This window comes from Schistocerca nitens, chromosome 8 (assembly GCF_023898315.1).
Source record: "Schistocerca nitens isolate TAMUIC-IGC-003100 chromosome 8, iqSchNite1.1, whole genome shotgun sequence".
NCBI classification, from domain to species: domain Eukaryota; kingdom Metazoa; phylum Arthropoda; class Insecta; order Orthoptera; family Acrididae; genus Schistocerca; species Schistocerca nitens.
In genome coordinates, this window is record NC_064621.1 from 511,142,221 (window position 1) to 511,162,629 (window position 20,409).

The window sequence follows — 20,409 nt, forward strand, 5'->3', positions numbered from 1 at the left end:
TGCATTTTGCAATAACAGCACTACCAACATGTTTCATAAACAAGTTTCTTTCTTTCATTCTTCGTATCGTTTTCACTTTTAACGTCAAATCTAGCGAAACCGCACATGCTCCTCGAATCAGAATAACGGTCGTACTATCTTACATGATGTAAATTAGTTAATTTTAATGTGTCCAGGTGGCCTGATGTTAAAGCGGACCCTTCCTTTTCACTTATCATTAGTATAGATTGCTCCTTTGAATTGCATAAAGTTGGTTCGTTAAGGAACTGGATTTTACTCTAAATTGTTTTCGATTAGTGAATTAATTTATCGTACAACTAAGGTTTGTATTATATTTTACGAGTTTGCAAATTACTTTTCGAGCAACCTGAATAGTTTTCTTAGCCGAAGAAACAGGTGGGAAGATTTTTCTCCTCAGACAGTAAACATCTTGTAGTCAGTGTTATGGCGTCTAGGGAGGGAGTGTATTTTTACCGAGGCTCACAACAAATACCACTTCAGAATTAACCTGTTTCGAAATATACTTGCCTGCCACAAATGATGATGACTGTTTTGTTTTATCGCTTTTACAGAATCATTTGGAAGCTATATACCAGGACGTCATGTCTGGCCCAGCATTCAACCGTGTTATGAAAGAGGTAGGCTTCAATGTCTCCTACACTGTTGTTTGTGACATATTAACGTAATTCAGCAACACCCCCGCGGTGATCTCAGTTTTCAATTTATTCACTGCACGGTACCAGATACGGCTATGCAAAGATATTTAGATTACGAAGCCCTGCACAGCTGCTGTCACAAATGACAGTGTTTGTTTTTTTTGCCAATGTCCTTTAATAAGTTTGACACATGAGAGACGAGTAATTATTTGCGGCAAACTAATATGGATTGAGCGCGTCACTCGCAAACGATTGAAAATCATTAAAATATGCTTGAATTTAGTTTTTATGTGATTATTTCTGTAAAAGTGACCACAAGAAGAAGATATGAAGACCTTATTGTGAAGGGATTCTCTCATATATTTTGACTCAGATAGTAACAATAAGCAAGAATGGTTAAGAAATTATGAAGCATGACACTTAGCAGTGTGTTTTTAGAAGGGGATACCACAAGTGAATATTTTGGAGTGGAAGGGCTCAAATATATTTTTATTCCCATTTCTTTTCTTCAGACTGTAATTGTACATGGAAACGCAGAGTCTGACACGGGCAAACTGGAAAGAGTAAAGTTAGCAGCAATATAAAAGTTTTACAAACAGTTGTTCTCTCCAGTATATTTGTTTTTGGCAAGTGAATTGCAGTTATGCCCATCTGTTAGTGAACTGCAGTACCATTCCATATCCATTGTTATTAATTTATGCCCAATGTATTATATAGACAGAAAACACTGCATGATAAAGAAATGTGCACGGTTCAAATATCAGCATTAATTTGCCTCTGTGTGTTAAATTCCATTTATAATTGCTGGGAAAAGAAGTGAAAAATTGGTGACACGGGGGCCGTAAGATAGCACAAGCTGAAACGTAAGAAATCATCAGCCCCACCTGCCCTGACATCTGATAAACACTGCTCCATAATTTTGTATTTGTTGTAAGTCCTGAATATCCAGTTTTGTGTGAATTGGTACATTGAGTATTTAACTTCAGTTGGATAATTAGTTGAAGCACAAATTTTAAGTATATACGTTTTATTTTATTTAGACCTCAGGAAAATAATAGACTTCATTGTTTTGGTGCATTTCCTTTTTCTCCGATTGTAAAATTATATTTTATCTTGCCAGTGGGATTCTGGTAACTCTTAACTGTATTGTTACATATTCTTCAGATTCGTTTCAGATATAGAATTCAGGTAGTTGATTGCATACATGCTTTCTTACAGCCTGTAATTTACATATTATAACATTTCTCTCAACAATGTTCTGTGAGGTCTGATAACAATATGTAAGCAGGTATCCTTGAAATATTTATTCAGTAATGGAAATTTAGGGATGTAACACAGACAAGCTGGAGGGCAGACCACCGTCCAACTTAAAGACAAAGGTTTCAGCAAAGGATGGGAGCAAAGCAACAAAATTTATTAATTTGGCAGTAATATCTTCTATTTAGTATGCTAATTCATATTTCTTTTTAGTATTTTTAGATCTTGGAATAATGTCAGTGTAGTTTACTGTATACAAACAAAATACTACCTGAGGTGGTGCAGTGTTAAGAGACTGGACTTACGTTTGGCAGATGCAGGGTTCAAACTCCCATCAGTCCTTAACCACTGTGAGCCACTTGTCCTGCGTAATACTATGTGTGTTTGAAAATATTTCTGTAATGCCTTGAGCATGACCTAAACTGATGTGTAGACTGGTCAAAGCAAAACAAAAATTAATTAATTACAATTAGGATGGTGTAATTTATATGTCATATATAAATTTAAACTCTGCTGCTAAATTAAATGTCAAAATCAGCTAGTTAAATTTAGGAATTGGATATAAGTTTCAAGGTTGTACAAATCATTACTTATGGTTTCCTGTAAGACTTGTTATAAACATTGCATTTTGGGTAAACTATTTTTTTCTCAGAAACTGTGTGCTCTGTAATGCTGCTAAATTGTGATCCCTCCTTGTCCAGTGTCAGGGCATTGCTACAATTTAGCAGCATTAACGAGTGCATATTGTTTCAAAAAAAGAGAGGGTGTTTTTTTTTTTTTTATTTTTTTATTTTTTTAACGAAATTTAGTTTCGTCAGCCATAAGGAATAAGTTCCTCTATGTAGCGGTAAGTGATGATGACCGTACATCTGAATCCAGTTGCTGTAGTATTAATTAGTTATAACTAAGGAAGTGGTAGCATATTATATTGCTGTAAACCAGAATATTTCGATAGTCGTGGATAGCAACTCAGCCGTACTCGTATTTATAAATGTATGTGCAATTATGGTGACTACTGTATTCAGATTCCTGCATTTCTTTCCCTCACTTTGACTCATGCCTCCTATTTCATCATGTACATGATGTGACTCCCTATTTTGCACTGGGGTGAACTTGCTGGCGCGGCCATACTATTCTGTTTGAGGACTTTCTCTTTAATCTTAGCTGCAAGCTCAGTCTTGTTTATGTTTCTGCCAACCATTCAAAGCTTGGATTATGTGGTTAATACTTTTATTCTTTCTACTGTTTCTGTTTCACTGGCACTTTTGAGTACTGTATTAAAACAGTACACTATATTCAAAAGAGAGAGCAACAGGACAAGGAACACTAGGAGTCTGAATGAAGGTAATAACATTAACTGTCAACATATTCTGAAATTTAACAGTGAATTTAACTGTGTGGGATCAGGTAAGTACCATGTCTACCATGAATATAACAAGTAGGATTTTATGTGGTGTGTACTTATCACCTCAGTTTCCACCTCTGTAACTGAGCGGTCAGTGTCTAAGGTGCCCAGGTTCGATTCCCGGCTAGTGCGAGGGTTCAGTTAATTTATAAATTACCTTATTGCTGGTCTTCAGCTCTGAGATGTCCGCGAATCCCCAACTTGTTGATAATTCTTCTTATTTTCAGTATATTCATTGTGCATGATGAAGTGCAATTGTGATTTAAATTGCATATTTATCTGGGTATAAATATGCAACCAGTTAATTTTTTTGGATTTTAGATACAATCTATTGCACCGTCAACTAGTTTTTGAGCCACTTCAAGCATATCATCAGTTGGAAATGTCACAGGAACATTGTCGTGGATAAAGTGTAGCAAGATACTGTGATGATGTGTCTGGTGAAATTGATGGAAATTTAGTAATCGGCAATGAAATGTTTATGGAACAGAAATGCTGTTACATTTCACAAATGTTTTGTTAACAATTATTAAATTTCTGTCATTTTTTCCAGCCCCATTTACCACAGTGTCTAGCTACAATCGGTCTACGATATAATGTTCCTGTAACACGGCTGCAGTGGCTTAAAATCTAGTTAATGGTACACTATATCATATTTAAAACACAGAAAAGTGACTGCTTGGATATTTATACCCAGAGAGATTGACAGTTCTTCTCACGTCTGTAGAAGAACTCACCTTCTGCCAGAACCAGGACTCATCAACTCTGATTTATGGGAAGGCTTCTGTTGTGCCTTTAATGACAAAATGTGGCCGGAGGTTAATCATCTAGTTACAGCTTGTTTTGAACAAACTCCAAACTTCCCCCCCCCCCCCCCCCCCTCCCAAAATGGAATGTCAATACATGAGCATGTACATTATTGTTATAATCTTCTAGTTGTTGGTATTCCTTGATCCCATGGGTCTCGCGACAGATTCTTTGCTACCTCCAATTACTTTGCAAAGGATGCCAAGCACAGCTTTAACGTTCTTGGGACAGCATTGGGCCAATGCGGAGTACCTCAGTCATATAATAGAACATATGCAACAAGACTTGCTCCTTAATAAATCCTCTTACACAGTACTAACACTGTTAAGTTCTGGACGATTTTTCTCAATAAACAAATGAACAAATCTTCTGGTAATAAAGCTAGTTTACTTATATCTAAAACTAGCTGTAAGTGGCCATGATTTCCTGTGGCTCAATATGCTTAAATGGAAAAGTAAGAAATTGCCTTTATTAGAAATCAACAGAAGTCAAAATTTCAAAGCAATCAGTCAAGAACTTTTGCAGCTTAATGATTTTGAACAAACCAATATTTATATTTTTATAAAGGCACCCATTTTGTTATATATCTACCAGATGGCATTCCAGTAGGTACACAAAAACACTTGGGTATTCGAATAAAATGCTGTGTCAAAATTTCAGAGCAATCAATGAAGAACTTGGTGGTTTGAGATTTGGAAGAAACAAACTGTAGATATTCCTAATAGCAAATCTCTGAAAGTTTTTGACCAAATGCTTTGAGATTTTGACATAAAATGGCATTGGCATTGGCATTACACTTTTTTATATACTTATTTTTTAATATATGTCATATATAATTTCTTATGAGTTTAATAATAGGGACATGTTGTTACAGAAAAATCTCAAAAAGTTATAAAAAATAGGTACCTAAATACACACTAGTATTAGAATGCAGTGTTGTGTCAAAATTTCAAGGCAATTGGGTGAAGAACTTTCAGAGATACACATTATTAAACAAACAAACATTTACATTTTTATTTATATAGATTAGTACAAGAGTTCATCCTCAGTTAACAAAATCATTTATTTCACAGAACTTTGGAGACAAAACATATGGAAAATCCCATACCCTCACACTGAGTCAGATTTTTCTCTGCTAAGGGACTGGGTATTGTGTTGTCTTTCATCATCATTTCATTCTCATCAACATGCAAGTTGCCGAATTGGTGTCAACTAAAAAGTCTTGCACAAGGTGGCTGGACTCCCTGCAGGTGGCGCTCTTGGAGTAGCCTTATGCATTATCATTATCTCCTTAGTTTGCTGTGAAGGAACCCACAATCCTATGTATGTGTATATACATGCTCAAAACTGCTCTTATTAGTATCCTATAAAAATGGACTTAACAACTCAATACATGTTGATCAGTACATTCTTGGACTGGAACCCACTCCAATTTCGTTATGACAGTCCAAAAGTTTGCTTCATCCTCTCTCTGACTACTGCCATTTACAATCTTCCAATCATCTACTGCACCAAACAGTGATGGGAACAGATTCTGCCTACTTCATACATTCTCTATAGTGTTACAGGTTTCTTTTGAAGGGCCACAGCCAGGTCCGTTTCATTCTTGCTACTGAGCTTCTGTCGTGGCCCTGTCATCAGAAAGATTTTAACTCTAACCTTTCTCCTAGAATGAATTTTCACTGCACAGTGGAGTGTGCACTAATTTGAAATTTCCTGGCAAATTATAACTGTATGCTGCACCAGAACTTGAACCTTGAACCTAGAGTATACTCCACTGTAGAGTGAAAATTTATTCTTGAAATAAAATCGTAGACTCTGGTCAAGCCATTTCTCTGCAATGTTCTTATTCCATGAGTGCTATTCATACAAGATGTGCAGAAGAACTTGTGTTGCTTTGGACAGTAAGAAAAGAATTATTTGTGGAAGTGAAGCTGTAGGGTTGGATATCTCAGTCAGTAGAACACTTGCCCACAAAATACAAAGGTTCCATGTTTGAGACGTGGTCCGGCATATGGTTTTAACATATCACAAAATTATTTTTCCCATTGAACTACATTGGTATTGCACAGTACAAACAGTTTCCTACAATTTCATAAACCACTACACACAAAGAAATATCTGTGATTCCTTCTGAATGCTTGTTGGTGCAGATTCTTCTGGAAAACCTGAAATTCTCAGGGAATTACATTTTACTTGGAAATATCAGGAAAATCTTAGAGAGTTTCAGGATTTTCATAAAATCCCAGGGATTTCTGTGTTTTAATCTATCATTAGAATTGAATTTTATTGAGTTTTATAAATCACAAATATTAAGATACTTGATATTTCAAAGTGTGTTAATTATGTGAATGTTATTCTATGTAAATTATTATTGTCTGAAAACTATGGCCTAACTCCATTCCCCCTCTTCCGCTAAATGTTAATTTACCATGCATCTTGTATCACACCATCTCGCTCCAGATACCGGAAATTCTCAGGGAAACCACATTGTGCCAGGTTAAACTTTTTGTAATATATAATTTCAGTGGTCTTGTCACCAGGTGTTAGTTCTGTCTGGTAAAAATGACAAATTCTTCAGCTGTTGAACAGATACCATTGTATGAGCATTTATTTGTTCATCATATTTTGTAGGTCCCATCACGAAACAGACACTATAATTATATAAATAAAATAGAAAGAAACATTCCACATGGGAAAAATATATTAAAAACAGAGATTCCATGACTTACCAAACGGGAAAGCGCTGGTAGATAGGCACAATAAAAAACACACAAACACACACACAAAATTTCGAGCTTTCGCAACCCCCGGTTGCTTCGTCAGGAAAGAGGGAAGGAGAGGGAAAGATGAAAGGATGTGGGTTTTAAGGGAGAGGGTAAGGAGTCATTCCAGTCCCGGGAGCGGAAAGACTTACCTTAGGGGGAAAAAAAGGACAGGTATACACTCGCGCGCACACGCACACGCACACACACACACACACACACACACACACACACACACACACACACCTATCCATCCACACATATACAGACACAAGCAGACATATTTAAATATGTCTGCTTGTGTCTGTATATGTGTGGATGGATAGGTGTGTGTGTGCGAGTGTATACCTGTCCTTTTTTTTTCCCCCTAAGGTAAGTCTTTCCACTCACGGGACTGGAATGACTCCTTACCCTCTCCCTTAAAACCCACATCCTTTCATCTTTCCCTCTCCTTCCCTCTTTCCTGACGAAGCAACCGGGGGTTGTGAAAGCTCGAAATTTTGTGTGTGTGTTTGTGTGTTTTTTATTGTGCCTATCTACCAGCGCTTTCCCGTTTGGTAAGTCATGGAATCTCTGTTTTTAGACACTATAATTATCTTGATCAGAATGAAATAATATGGTCATGTTTGAATAGCACCACAAAAATTCAGCCAGTGCATTGTGGACTAATAAACCTGGGTTTTGTACTCACCAAGTCCGTATGATGAGTGTTGCGGAGGGTCCGTAATTTATTGGTATCATTTTAGTGCACCACCATGAAAGCTTCTGTTTCTTTAATGTTACCATTATAGTCAGTACATGGTGCTGTGTGGAAGGAAGTAATGTATTGTATATACATGTTTGATTTATCTTTCAGTTGTAAGAATAATTCTTTATGTGTTGCACAACTTCTTCCATGTAGCATCTTCCAAGGGAGATTTTTGAGCACATATCTGATGCCTTTGCGCTTAGTAAACAAACTTGTGATGAATTTCTTAACTCTTCTGTGAAATTTGTCCCTTTCTTACAGCTATCCAACTTGATAATGGTCTCAGACTAATGGACAGTAATAAAGAACTGGATGGACAAGAATTTTGTAAGTGATGTTTTTGAATGAATTACCCTTGCTTACCATTCTTACATTGAGTTTCAGTGTGCTGTATGCTTTGCTCGTGGTTAGATATACATTGTCGTTCCACCTTAAATTTCTCTGAGTGACAGTTGTAACTTAGACGAGTATTAAGTGAGTGCTTTGTGATAGCATAACAGAGCAATATTTGATTCTTTCCATCCCTTACTATTTTGAATAATGCCTAAATGTCTAGTGGATGCCCAACAATAGTTTTGGAATTTATGCAAGAGATTCTGCACATATTGCTCACCTGTGTGAAATGTTTGCTTTTGGCTGCTAAGATAGTTAAAAATCTGTTTGTCGCTCTTGTTAAGCGAAAGTATTTTTTCTCTTTTTTTTCTCATTATTGCAGCCATAGTAATAACTAATTTTGCAGCAACCTTTTCATAACTTTGGCTTTCAGCTGCCTACTTTCTACCTATTTTCCAGAATGAGTTCACAAAGGTAGTATTATTAAAAATTTGTTAAATACTTGACCCACTGGGAAAACTTCAAGATTCACATAGAGCTGACTTCCCACTTTATCAATAAAATATCTCAAAACAAGAGATAAGACATTACATGGATTACTAAGAAAATATTTGTCACAGCATATTAGCATGTGGCATTTTTTTTTATTTTTAACTAGGTCTTTACACTTGTGACAAGTTTAATCCAAATTGCACAGTTCAGTTTCAATGGATGAACTATTTGCTCTTGTACTCTTCCAGAAAAAGTCCTGTGTGAAGTCTGACACAGAAGAAAGTGTATTTGTGTTTGCTGCTTTCAAGATAGAACTCATTTGAGTCCACATGTCAGAATTCTCTCTTTTCGCTGTTCACAGTACTTGTGGTGGCATTTTTGTGTGAAGTTGGGTGAAGGTGCTACTGCCTTTCCATTCTAGTAGAATGTCTTAAGCTGCTTTTTAACTATTGCTGAGTTGACCAAGTCATTCAGTCATTGTCTATGGACTCTCATATAATAATTTTCAGGTGAGAGTATTATGTGTGTCATACAATTTCAAGTGCAGAGAGGCTAATACAGATGTAATGTCTGTGTTCTGACTCCATTTACCATGTTCCGTTACATCAAGTATTAATTACAATCCATAGACAATAAAAATAAAAAGGGTCACTCTTTGTAGGCACATAAAAGGTTGTTAAATATTTTCTACTACAATCTAACATCTGACATTTAGTTTCATTTTAAATACTCTGTATACTGTATGTACTTTCTCTGAGAAATACACTTTTAAGGACTTCAAAAAACTTATATTCCATTTATTTCCTTAATTGAGATATGTAGCTCATTAAAAAACCTTTTGCCTGCTTCACCTGGAGCACTTATTGTCAGTTTGAGATTTCACTGGCTTGTGTAATTCTGTCTCCTTTCCTATTGTTGCATGGTCATGTACATCTTTATTACTTGCTCTCACTGCCATGATGTTCTAATATACAGGGTGGAGAAAAAAGGTGTCACGAAATTTTAATCCTGGATAGCTGATGCCAGTAGGGACCAAAACTAATAATGTTGTGTAGGTCGACAACGTACAATTTTTAAACTACGGAAACTCGGCGACATGTGCTCCAATTGGCTGCGGGATCACCCTGGTGCCAGATGTTCTGGACAAGGCATGACTGTGGATGCTTGCTTGCCGGAGATTGTGATGTATCCAAGGCAGCTCGCACGCTTTTTGGTAACACACCATCCTTCCACTTTGGGGGCCTGGCGCGAATCCTCCAGGGTCCCAACACATCCATTGTAATTGCATGATAAGACGTACTGGGAATAAACCCGTGAGAAGCTGTTAGTTCACATACAGAAAGTCTTTTACAAATTGTGTCACCCTGAAAAGGGCCTTATTCGTAACTAGGACATTGTTTACTTAAAGCAGCTGCTTAAACTGGTGACTCTCTGACATGACACAAGCTTGGTAATGTCGAATGGTGTTTTGCTGAACTCTTTCAAAGATTCCTGGCACTGCCCTAATGTGATTGACAGCATGTTGAATGCGATCCGTTAATTCCTCTTTGTTTCTGGGTGGTTATCGTCTGGGTGGATGAACTAGAAGCTTGAAGAATCCCCACAGGAAAAAGTTCGTTGGCTTGAGGTCTGGTGATCATGGGGCCATGTCCTGTGAGCGCCTCTGCCAATTACCCGGCCATCAAAGAGTTCATTTAAATATCCGTGCACAGCACAACTGTTATGTATGGGCACCCCATCATGCTGCAACCACATGCATAGCCATATGCCCTGGGGAACATCTCCCAGCAGGCTGGGTAGAGTTTCTTGCGAAAAGTGAAGGTAATTTGCCCAGGTAAGTTGAGGAGGTAGACGGACTGGCCCAATCAGATGGTCACCCACTATGCCTCTCCAAATGTTGAGCAAAAATCGTTCCTAGTGTCTGTGGACATACGTGACACAAGGATTTCCCTGTGCCCAGTAATGAACGTTTCTAGTGTCGTAAAGGCCATCCCGATGGAAGGTGCACTCGTTGCTAAAGAACACAATGGCGGGGAAGTTGGGATCTTGTGCAACACATCGCAGAAACCACCAGCAAAACCTTAGCCTGTGTTCATAGTCTGCCACAGGATTTACGTCTTGGACAGGGTGGAAACCAAATGGATGCTGGCCGTCATCCCTCAAAACCTCCCAGATTAACCGATGAGTGACCCCCACATTGTGTCCAGCCACTCAAGTACATGCCGTAGGTGCTTCCTTGAAGCGTTCGAGAACAGTCTCTTCAAATGCAGCATCCTGTTGTGTTTGAGGTTTTCCAGAATCACCATGATTTCCCGCTAATGAGCCTGTTTCGCCAAGTCGCTGGTGAATTGCTGTAAACGTTTGTGGGACTGGATAGTGTCTTGCTGGATACTGTTCCTCATACACCCGTCGAGCTTCATGAGCATTACCATCAGCTAGTCCATAAACAAAAATCATATCTCGTTGTTCTTCAAATGAATTCTGTACTGCCATGCTTATGGTATGACTAATCGCAGGTGACGTGTGCATGTGCTCTGAAGCGAAACTTGCGTGTGAATGTTTCTGATGTGAGGTCTGGACAAACAGGAAGACCTATTCGACATGTATGCATATCATGTTAGGGCAGTGACAGGGTGAGGGATGTTTGTATGTGACAACTGACAACCATAGCATTGCCTGTCAACTGACAAATGGCAACAGGGCAATCCCATGGCGAATCGGAGCAGGTGGTGCCAAGTTTCCATAATTTAGAAATGGTGTGTTGTTGAACTACACAACTTTAGTAATTTTGGTTCCTAGTTGCATCAGCTATCCAAGATTAAAATTTTGTGACAAAATTTTTCTCCACCCGTATATGTGGTGAGTACACTGTCATAATATTGTGCTGTATCAAAGCTCGTCTACAGGACTGCCTGGGTAGTATTTTTACTATTCATTGCGCTGTTCTTTTCTGAATCACAAATATTCTTTTTAAGTAGCCAGCTTGTGCTTTTTCCCACATATGAACTGAGTAGGACAGATGTGTCAACATTAGTCCACAGTACACTTCCATGAGAATTTGATCATCCACAACTTTTGCACATAAGGAAGATCAGTGTATTTATATTTTTACACAGCATATCTATTTGATCATGTCATATCAAATGCTTATCCATAATAGTTCCTAAAATTTTTGTGCTACTTACTTCTTCAATTGCCACTCCATTTATTTTCATATTTACATTAGACATTTACATGTGTTTGGTTTGAAATATAACACATGTTCTTTTAGAATTGCTTATAAAAAATATTGTTTTGAAGTAGATACTTATTTGCATTTTCAATATTCAGGACTACTTCCTTTTCAAGCTTCTTCTTTGTCTCATCTGCACAGATAACATGTGTCTTCGGCATACATTGTAGGTTTCTATTATTGTCTGGGAAATCATTTAACATAGAGAATATAGCATTGATGTAGTTTGTCATAGCCTACGAACAAGGTCACCATGAAAAAACCATTACAATTTTATATGCCATGATCAATAGTTCCTTAGATCATTGCTTGTAATTTCAAAATGTTTACATTTTTTAACATTCCTCTGACGTATTGTCATATATGGATCTATGGAACGCATATTGAAACCTCAAATACAAATCAACTGCTGAGAATATAAAAGGCCTCATTATAATCTGCTCTGTTGTATGATGTTAAATCGTTGCCACATTCTGTCAACACTGCGGAAATTAAGAAACGTAAATCACAGATAGATGTCATCAAGTGGCAGCCTATTAGCTTTAACCACTGTTCATAAAGGAAATTCGGAATTACATTTGTTTGTGTGTGGAGAGGTTTTATTCCTTTTTCTCTGTATTCAAATGATAACTTGTGTATTGTTGTAATAAAAAAAAAGCGTTATTGGTCAAAAGTTTGAGTGGAATGAACGTGAGACGTCCTAGAAATTACACAATAGATTGTTGTCCGAATTTTCATAGCTAAATGAAGAGTGGAAAACGGAGAAATGGGAAAGGTGTCAAACTGACCGATGTGAGATCTAGTTTTGGGAGAAAAGGGATGTTTAATTGCTTGAAAGTAACGAGAGTAGTGAAAAACTAATGAGAACGTCTCTGCTTTCTCTTGATTTATAGTCTCGTAATAATAATAATAACAACAATAATATTAAGAATAACATTAGAAAATTGATCGATATTTATATAAATTATATTTCATAATTTCTGAACAAAACTTGAAACATAAAAAAATGAAGAAAAGGTTAAATATTTTGTAAAATGATTTCTTTAAAAGTAAGAAATGAAATAAATTAGAGAAATATCTTATGAGCCCTCAATGATTCTCAAAATCGTGTACAGTAGCTGAGATGTTCATGTGTTAATGATATAAGGAGATCACTGAGTGATAGTCCAAAAGACAAATACTGTGTAGTACTCTTTAAAATTCTAAAATACCAAGTTAAATGTTGAACTTAAAATTTTCAATAGGCACCTCATTTGTTGTGCCTGATTTTGAGCATCATTCAATGATATGTTAAATTTTTCTCTAATCTCTTTTTATTTCTTACTTTTAGACAAATCATTTCACCGAGCATTTAAGCCTTTCTTCGCTTTTTTGTTTACAAACAAGACACACATTGCTCACGTGCAAGATAATACACTACTGGCCATTAAAATTGCTACACCAAGAAGAAATGCAGATGATAAACGGGGATTCATTGGACAAATATATTATACTAGAACTGACATGTAATTACATTTTCACGCAATTTGGGTGCATAGATACTGAGAAATCAGTACCCAGAACAACCACCTCTAGCCATAATAATGGCCTTGATACGCCTGGGCATTGAGTCAAACAGAGCTTGGGTGGCGTGTACAGGTACAGCTGCCCATGCAGCTTCAACACGATACCACAGTTCATCAAGAGTAGTGACTGGCGTATTGTGATGAGGCAGTTGTTCGGCCACCACTGACCAGACATTTTCAATTGGTGAGAGATCTGGAAAATGTGCTGGCCAGGGCAGCAGTCGAACACTTTCTGTATCCAGAAAGGCCCGTTCAGGACCTGCAACATGCGATCGTGAGTTATCCTGCTGAAATGTAGGGTTTCACAGGGATCAAATGAAGGGTAGAGCCATGGGTCGTAACACATCTTGAAATGTAACGTCCACTGTTCAAAGTGCTGTCAATGCGAACAAGAGGTGACCGAGATGTGTAACCAATGGCACCCCTTACCATCACGCCGGGTGATACACCAGTATGGCGATGACGAATACACACTTCCAATGTGCGTTCACCGTGAAGTCGCCAAACACGGATGCGACCATCATGATGCTGTAAACAGAACCTGGATTCATCCGAAAAAATGATGTGTTACCATTCATGCACCCAGGTTCATCGTTGAGTACACCATCGCAGGCAATCCTGTCTGTGATGCAGCATCAAGGGTAACCACAGCCATGGTCTCCGAGCTGATAGTCCATGCTGCAGCAAACGTCGTCGAACTGTTCGCGCAGATGGTTGTTGTCTTGCAAACGTCCCCATCTGTTGACTCAGGGATCGAGATGTGGCTGCACAATCTGTTACAGCCATGCAGATAAGTTTCCAGTCATCTCGACTGCTAGTGATATGAGGCTGTTGGGATCCAGCACGGCATTCCTTATTACCCTCCTGAACCCACCGATTCCATAGTCTGCTAACAGTCATTGGATCTCAACCAATGCGAGCAGCAATGTCGTGATATGATAAACTGCAATCGTGGTAGGCTACAATCCGACCTTTATCAAAGTTGGAAACATGATGGTACGCATTTCTTCTCCATACACGAGGCATCACAACGATGTTTCACCATGCAACGCCGGTCAACTGCTGTTTGTGTATGAGAAATCGGTTGGAAACCTTCCTCATGTCAGCACGTTGTAGATGTTGCCACCAGTGCCAACCTTGTGTGAATGCTCTGAAAAGCTAATCATTTGCATATCACAGCATCTTCTTCCTGTCGGTTAAATTTCGCGTCTGTAGCATGTCATCTTTGTGATGTAGCAATTTTAATGGCCAGTAGTGTATTTAAACAGATGTAATTTTATTGATGTGCAAGTAAAATGTAACAAATATTGCTAAATCACAAATTAAAGCAAGTACTCAAATAGTAAATTACAACTTTCCATACATGCTTGTCATCTCTCAGGTCCTTCTTGTTGTAAGTGTTGTTGTTGTTGTTGTTGTTGTGGTGGTCTTCAGTCCTGAGACTGGTTTGATGCAGCTCTCCATGCTACTCTATCCTGTGCAAGCTCCTTCATCTTCCAGTACCTACTGCAACCTACATCCTTCTGAATCTGCTTAGTGTATTCATCTCTTGGTCTCCCTCTACGATTTTTACCCTCCACGCTGCCCTCCAATACTAAATTGGTGATCCCTTGATGCCTCATAATATGCCCTACCAACTGATCCCTTCTTCTAGTCAAGTTGTGACACAAATTTCTCTTCTCTCCAATTCTGTTCAATACCTCATCATTAGTTATGTGATCTAGCCATCTAATCTTCAGCATTCTTTTGTAGCACCACATTTCGAAAGCTTCTATTCTCTTCTTGTCCAAACTATTTATTGTCCATGTTTCACTTCCACACATAGTGACACTCCATACAAATAATTTCAGAAAATACTTCCTAACACTTAAATCTATACTTGATGTTAACAAATTTCTCTTCTTCAGAAACGCTTTCCTTACCATTGCCAGTCTACATTTTATATCCTCTCTAATTTGACCATCATCAGTTATTTTGCTCCTCAAATAGCAAAACTCATTTACTACTTTAAGTGTCTCATTTCCTAATCTAATTCCCTCAGCATCACCTGATTTAATTCGACTGCATTCCATTATCCTCATTTTGCTTTTGTTCTGTCCATTCCCTTCAAATGCTCCTCAAAGTCCTTTGCTGTCTCAGACAGAATTACAATGTCATCGGCGAACCTCAAAGTTTTTAATTCCTCTCCAGGGATTTTAATACCTACTCCGAATTTTTCTTTTGTTTCCTTTACTGCTTGCTCAATATACAGATTGAATAACATCGGGGAGAGGCTACAACCCTGTCTCACTCCCTTCCCAACCACTGCTTCCCTTTCATGCCCCTCGACTCTTATAACTGCCATCTGGTTTCTGTACAAGTTGTAAATAGCCTTTCGCTCCCTGTATTTTACCCCTGCCACCTTTAGAATTTGAAAGAGAGAGTTCCAGTCAACATTGTCAAAAGCTTTCTCGAAGTCTACAAATGCTAGAAACGTAGGTTTGCCTTTCCTTAATCTTTCTTCTAAGATTAGTCGTAAGGTCAGTATTGCCTCACGTGTTCCAACATTTCTACGGAATCCAAACTGATCGTCCCCGAGGTTGGCTTCTACCAGTTTTTCCATTCGTCTGTAAAGAATTCGCGTTAGTATTTTGCAGATGTGACTTATTAAACTGATAGTTCCGTAATTTTCACATCTGTCAACACCTGCTTTCTTTGGGATTGGAATTATTATATTGGAATTATTATATTGTAAATATGATGGCTCAATCAAATATCCACTGATGAGGCTTGTTCATTATGGGATTACCTCAGTAGCTTTTAGAAACAGAACTGTCATCTTAGCACCATGGTATTAGCAATGAAATTTTGAGTTTAGAGAAATGTGAAGGAACTGGGAGTAATGTCTAATGAAAATATTTTGAGTTTTATCATAGTGTTTTTTTTTTTTTTTCTCATGTTCCATCCTTTAGCCCACACAAGGGGAACCTTTGATTACTTGCAGGCCTGATTCACTTACTTTTTTAAGCTCGTGGGCTGCTTCGTCATTTGATGCGACAGCACTGCTCGTAGCACAGAAGATCAGAGCTGTAGCTAGCACATCAATTTTTATGGGGTAGCCCACTGATATGAATGGTAACTCTTTTCTGATGTGCCATGCCAACAAATTATGCCTCAGACCACTCTTATTTGAGAGTACCTTCAATTTATGTTCACCCCATCTTCAGAGGGGGATTTATTTGTGCATCTTGATCATTGTTTCTTTACTTACCAATGTTTTACAATAGTTGTCTTAAAAATTTCTATTGCAAAATTCTGCAATGCCATTAGTAAAGAAGCAATGTTTGCTACAACTAAATAAATTTGAACTGAAGATGAGTGCCAGGCATCTTGAAATGTCATCATGGAAAAATAAACACCTGTAATAGCAACTGGTTGCAACTGATTCATTATAAATTGCATTCAATTTCGACAGTTGAAGAATTTTAATATGTCCACAATGAGGAAGAATTATTTATTAATGTGAATAGGAAAAAGGACAAAAAAAGGCAGCAAGCTAGGCATTTGAAGTAGACAAGCAAATTGGCTGCAGGCATATCATTTGATTGCTTGAAATTTAGTGTGTTAATATCTGCAATCACTATCAGCAGTCATTTTTTAAATAGTTGTCCAAAAACACTTACGATAACTGATCCCTTAGCCATGGGTAGTGTCTGCAACACTAAATTAATACAGTGCAAGTGCCCCCCCCCCTCTCTCCCTCTCTCCCCCACCCTCTCTCCCTCTCTCCCTCTCCCCCTCTCCCCCTCTCCCCCTCTCCCCCTCTCCCCCTCTCCCCCTCTCCCCCTCTCCCCCTCTCCCCCTCTCCCCCTCTCCCCCTCTCCCCCTCTCCCCCTCTCCCCCTCTCCCCCTCTCCCCCTCTCCCCCTCTGCCCCTCTGCCCCTCTGCCCCTCTGCCCCTCTGCCCCTCTGCCCCTCTGCCCCTCTGCCCCTCTGCCCCTCTGCCCCTCTGCCCCTCTGCCCCTCTGCCCCTCTGCCCCTCTGCCCCTCTGCCCCTCTGCCCCTCTGCCCCTCTGCCCCTCTGCCCCTCTGCCCCTCTGCCCCTCTCTCCCTCTCTCCCTCCCCAATCATGAGCTGGATCTCACCCTTTGGCCATGTTTGTTCAAGTAGGCAGCATATTCTAGAGTAGATGTCTCATGTGCTTCTGAGTATGGGATTATTTTACTCATTTCACATATTTTTGCATAATCCATTCCGCTCTATGGCGGGATGTGCTTCAGCTCCTACATCAGAGACATTAGGAGGTCTCATGTACCAAGCTATTGGGCCGTCATTGATCATAACATTGCACGTCTTGTTGCGGCATGATCTCATTGTGCTATCTAATAGGTGGCACAGAGGGTGGTACTCTCTCGATGGCTTACATTGCAATGTCCATATTGATACTGCGGGACTCTTCCTAAATTCTTACCGGTTGTTATTGTCAATGCTTTCACTAAGTTTCCGTGTACGTTACCTGCTACCTTTCGACATCAGCCGTGGCTGTGACTGAAGCCACCTCCCAAAAATTTTTGTATTGAAATATTATCTTACACTCTTGTGATGGATAATGGTCAACTGTTTTTGTCTCCGGCCCTCCACAATTCTGCACCAGGCAGAGCATTTGCCACGTGACTGCTCCTCCTTTTCACTTCCAATCTAACAGCGAGCTGGAACATTTCGAGGTTCAAATAAAGAAGTATGTTGCAGACACCTCTGTGGACGACGCCCTGACTTCCTTGTTGGGGGATTGGTGTCTGGGTGAGATGCTTCATGGTCACCAGTGAAGCACCCTCCTGCATCTGTTCATGTCGCCCCACTGATGCCCAACATGGTATCGTCGCAGTTCACTCCTTGCTGCACAATTCAGGCTTGGTTGTTGACAGAAGAGGAATCTGGCCACAGTCCACAACTGCTGAGGCCAATACCTTTGTATGTGTGAACCAGTGATGGACTGGTGGCCCACCACCAAGACATCCTCAAGCGACGGCGAGGGCTTTGGCTCTGCCTCCTCCCTCAGCACCTCTGTCAGCCTTGCGAGGCATCCCTGTCGTCACAACTGCCTCCTACTTTTTCTCTGAGGTCAAGCCTCCAGGTGCCTGCTACCAGGCCTCCCTGTAATGCTTCACTGCTATCGATGATTCTGCCACCAGCTGCGCCAGCGACTACGAGTCTTTGAAAACTGTATCCCTGACCAAGCGACAGGCTTCTTCACCATCATTTAAACCACGACGTCAAGAGACTGGACATGGTGATACTACCAGCACCCTTGTCATTGTCCTCCCTTATGGTACTTTGTGGGGGAGTGACTGCGATGTGTGTCCTCGGCTGTGCCATTTCCGCCCCTACTCATTGTTTTTGGACCAGAATCTCCTCCTGCAGCTGCTGTCATTGCCTGTGGCTTCTGATGCAGAGACCATAATGTTTCAACAGTTGCCCCAACACCCTTTCCCCTAGGGGGGAGGGGTGCTATAACCTTGTACGTAATACTTTGATATGCACCATGGCACCAGGCTGCTGGCACGCTATACTTCAAATATTCTGCTGATGGCATCTGCATGAACCGGCAACCAGAGACCGTCTGCTGTGGGCCACATGACTTGTGCACACGCCATGGAATACAGCGTGTCCTCTACCAGAGCCTACCTCTTTGTGAGCACAGTGCAGCCAGCACTTGCTCTCATATTATGTTCATACTTATTGTCAGCAACTGCTTGTATATGTACTATGATTGTTTATGTGTTCGTGGATATATTCTCAACTGTTGTTTGCTGGAAGAAAACTGAACTTTGGTTCATTGTGGCCATGCTGTTGTTTGTGTCTTACACTACGATACAGTTGTATTCCAAAGTATCGGTGCGCATGTTACATGTATTTGATAATACTGAAAATACACCACTCATGCACTTACCAATAAGCAAACTTTTGACATAATTCTCAGAACCAAGCAGCTCAGTTCAGCTTGTTATACCCTTGGAAGAATCTCTCATTGTTTTGGTATATAAACAAAAATGTTGGCTTATTTTGCGTATTTTCACTCGATACTGCCAAAAGTAAACAAAGCAGTAAGAATATGGAGATTAGATCAGATTAGATTCAGTTTTTGTTCCATAGACCCAAAAATGAGATGATTCTCATTGGTGTGGGATGTGTTAGAAAGTATAACATAAAAAACATGGAGTGTTTGAATATAATACTCACTTCCCTGCTCATTTTTCAGGAGATTGTCAACATTTGTCAGTACATTACAGAAAAACTGGAACTGCTAATATTTACAAAATTAATACACTGTTAGAATGACACATAGTTATACACCCTAATAAATTTGTCATACAAAAAAATGCCTAATCTTGACTGTTGTGACCAAATGGTGTCAAAACTGAAATTAACAGACATTTTTACTTAAGCTGGTCTAACAGTCTCTGTTAAGATATTTATCTATAGAGTAGAAGGAGTTTCCTACCAAAATATCAAACTCTGAAATGTGCTAAATCTGAAACCAAGTTTTTAATGGTTACTGGCAATTTATTGGAAATGTGTGTTCCTGAATATTGGACTCCTTTTTGGACCAAGGTAAGTGATTTGAAGTCTTATGTAGATTGTTATTGTTCCTAATATTGATACTATGTATTGAGCTATTGGTTGGAAACAGACATATTATTTGCAACTAATTTCATTAAGGAATAAATTTACTGAACAGGTTTCTACATGTTGATCTTGAATTTACACCACAAGTGATACACATGCTGGAAGGAAATCTCTTACAGGTTCTGAATTGCTTATAATGGGGCTTTCCAAAGTTTAATGCCAGTGAATTATCTTTAAACTATTTATTAATGTTAGTGACAATTTGGTTAGCAGCCATTTCTAAATCTTTACTTGACTTGCTATTTATTGCAATGTTTGTATCATCTACAAACAAAACAAACTTAGCATTTGGGAATGTAACAGATGAGAGGTCATTAATGTGCACAAGAAAAAGTAAAGGAGCACCACATGTAATTAATTCCCAGTCATGTGAAGACTGATTAGTTATCCCACAGCTACTTCACAATGACACCCTCTGTTTCCTTTTAGTTAGGTAAGACTCAAACATTTTGCAGCACTGCCAGTGACATCATAAAATTCTAAT

The 20,409-nt window shown here is 39.1% G+C and overlaps 1 protein-coding gene across 7 annotated transcripts in view; it reads left to right on the forward strand.

Moving 5' to 3' along the window:
- The first annotated feature begins 30 nt into the window (after positions 1-30).
- Positions 31-20,409, forward strand: part of LOC126199258 (oocyte zinc finger protein XlCOF6.1-like) — a 94,667-nt gene continuing 74,288 nt past the window's right edge. Inside the window, exons 1-3 of one of the 7 annotated variants that reach the window (XM_049936062.1) lie at positions 109-128; positions 573-638; positions 7,900-7,965. In XM_049936062.1, the coding sequence (XP_049792019.1) occupies positions 7,951-7,965 (15 nt within the window). In that variant the 5' untranslated portion in view covers positions 109-128; positions 573-638; positions 7,900-7,950. The other 6 variants (XM_049936061.1, XM_049936059.1, XM_049936058.1 and 3 more) reach the window with 6 other exon arrangements.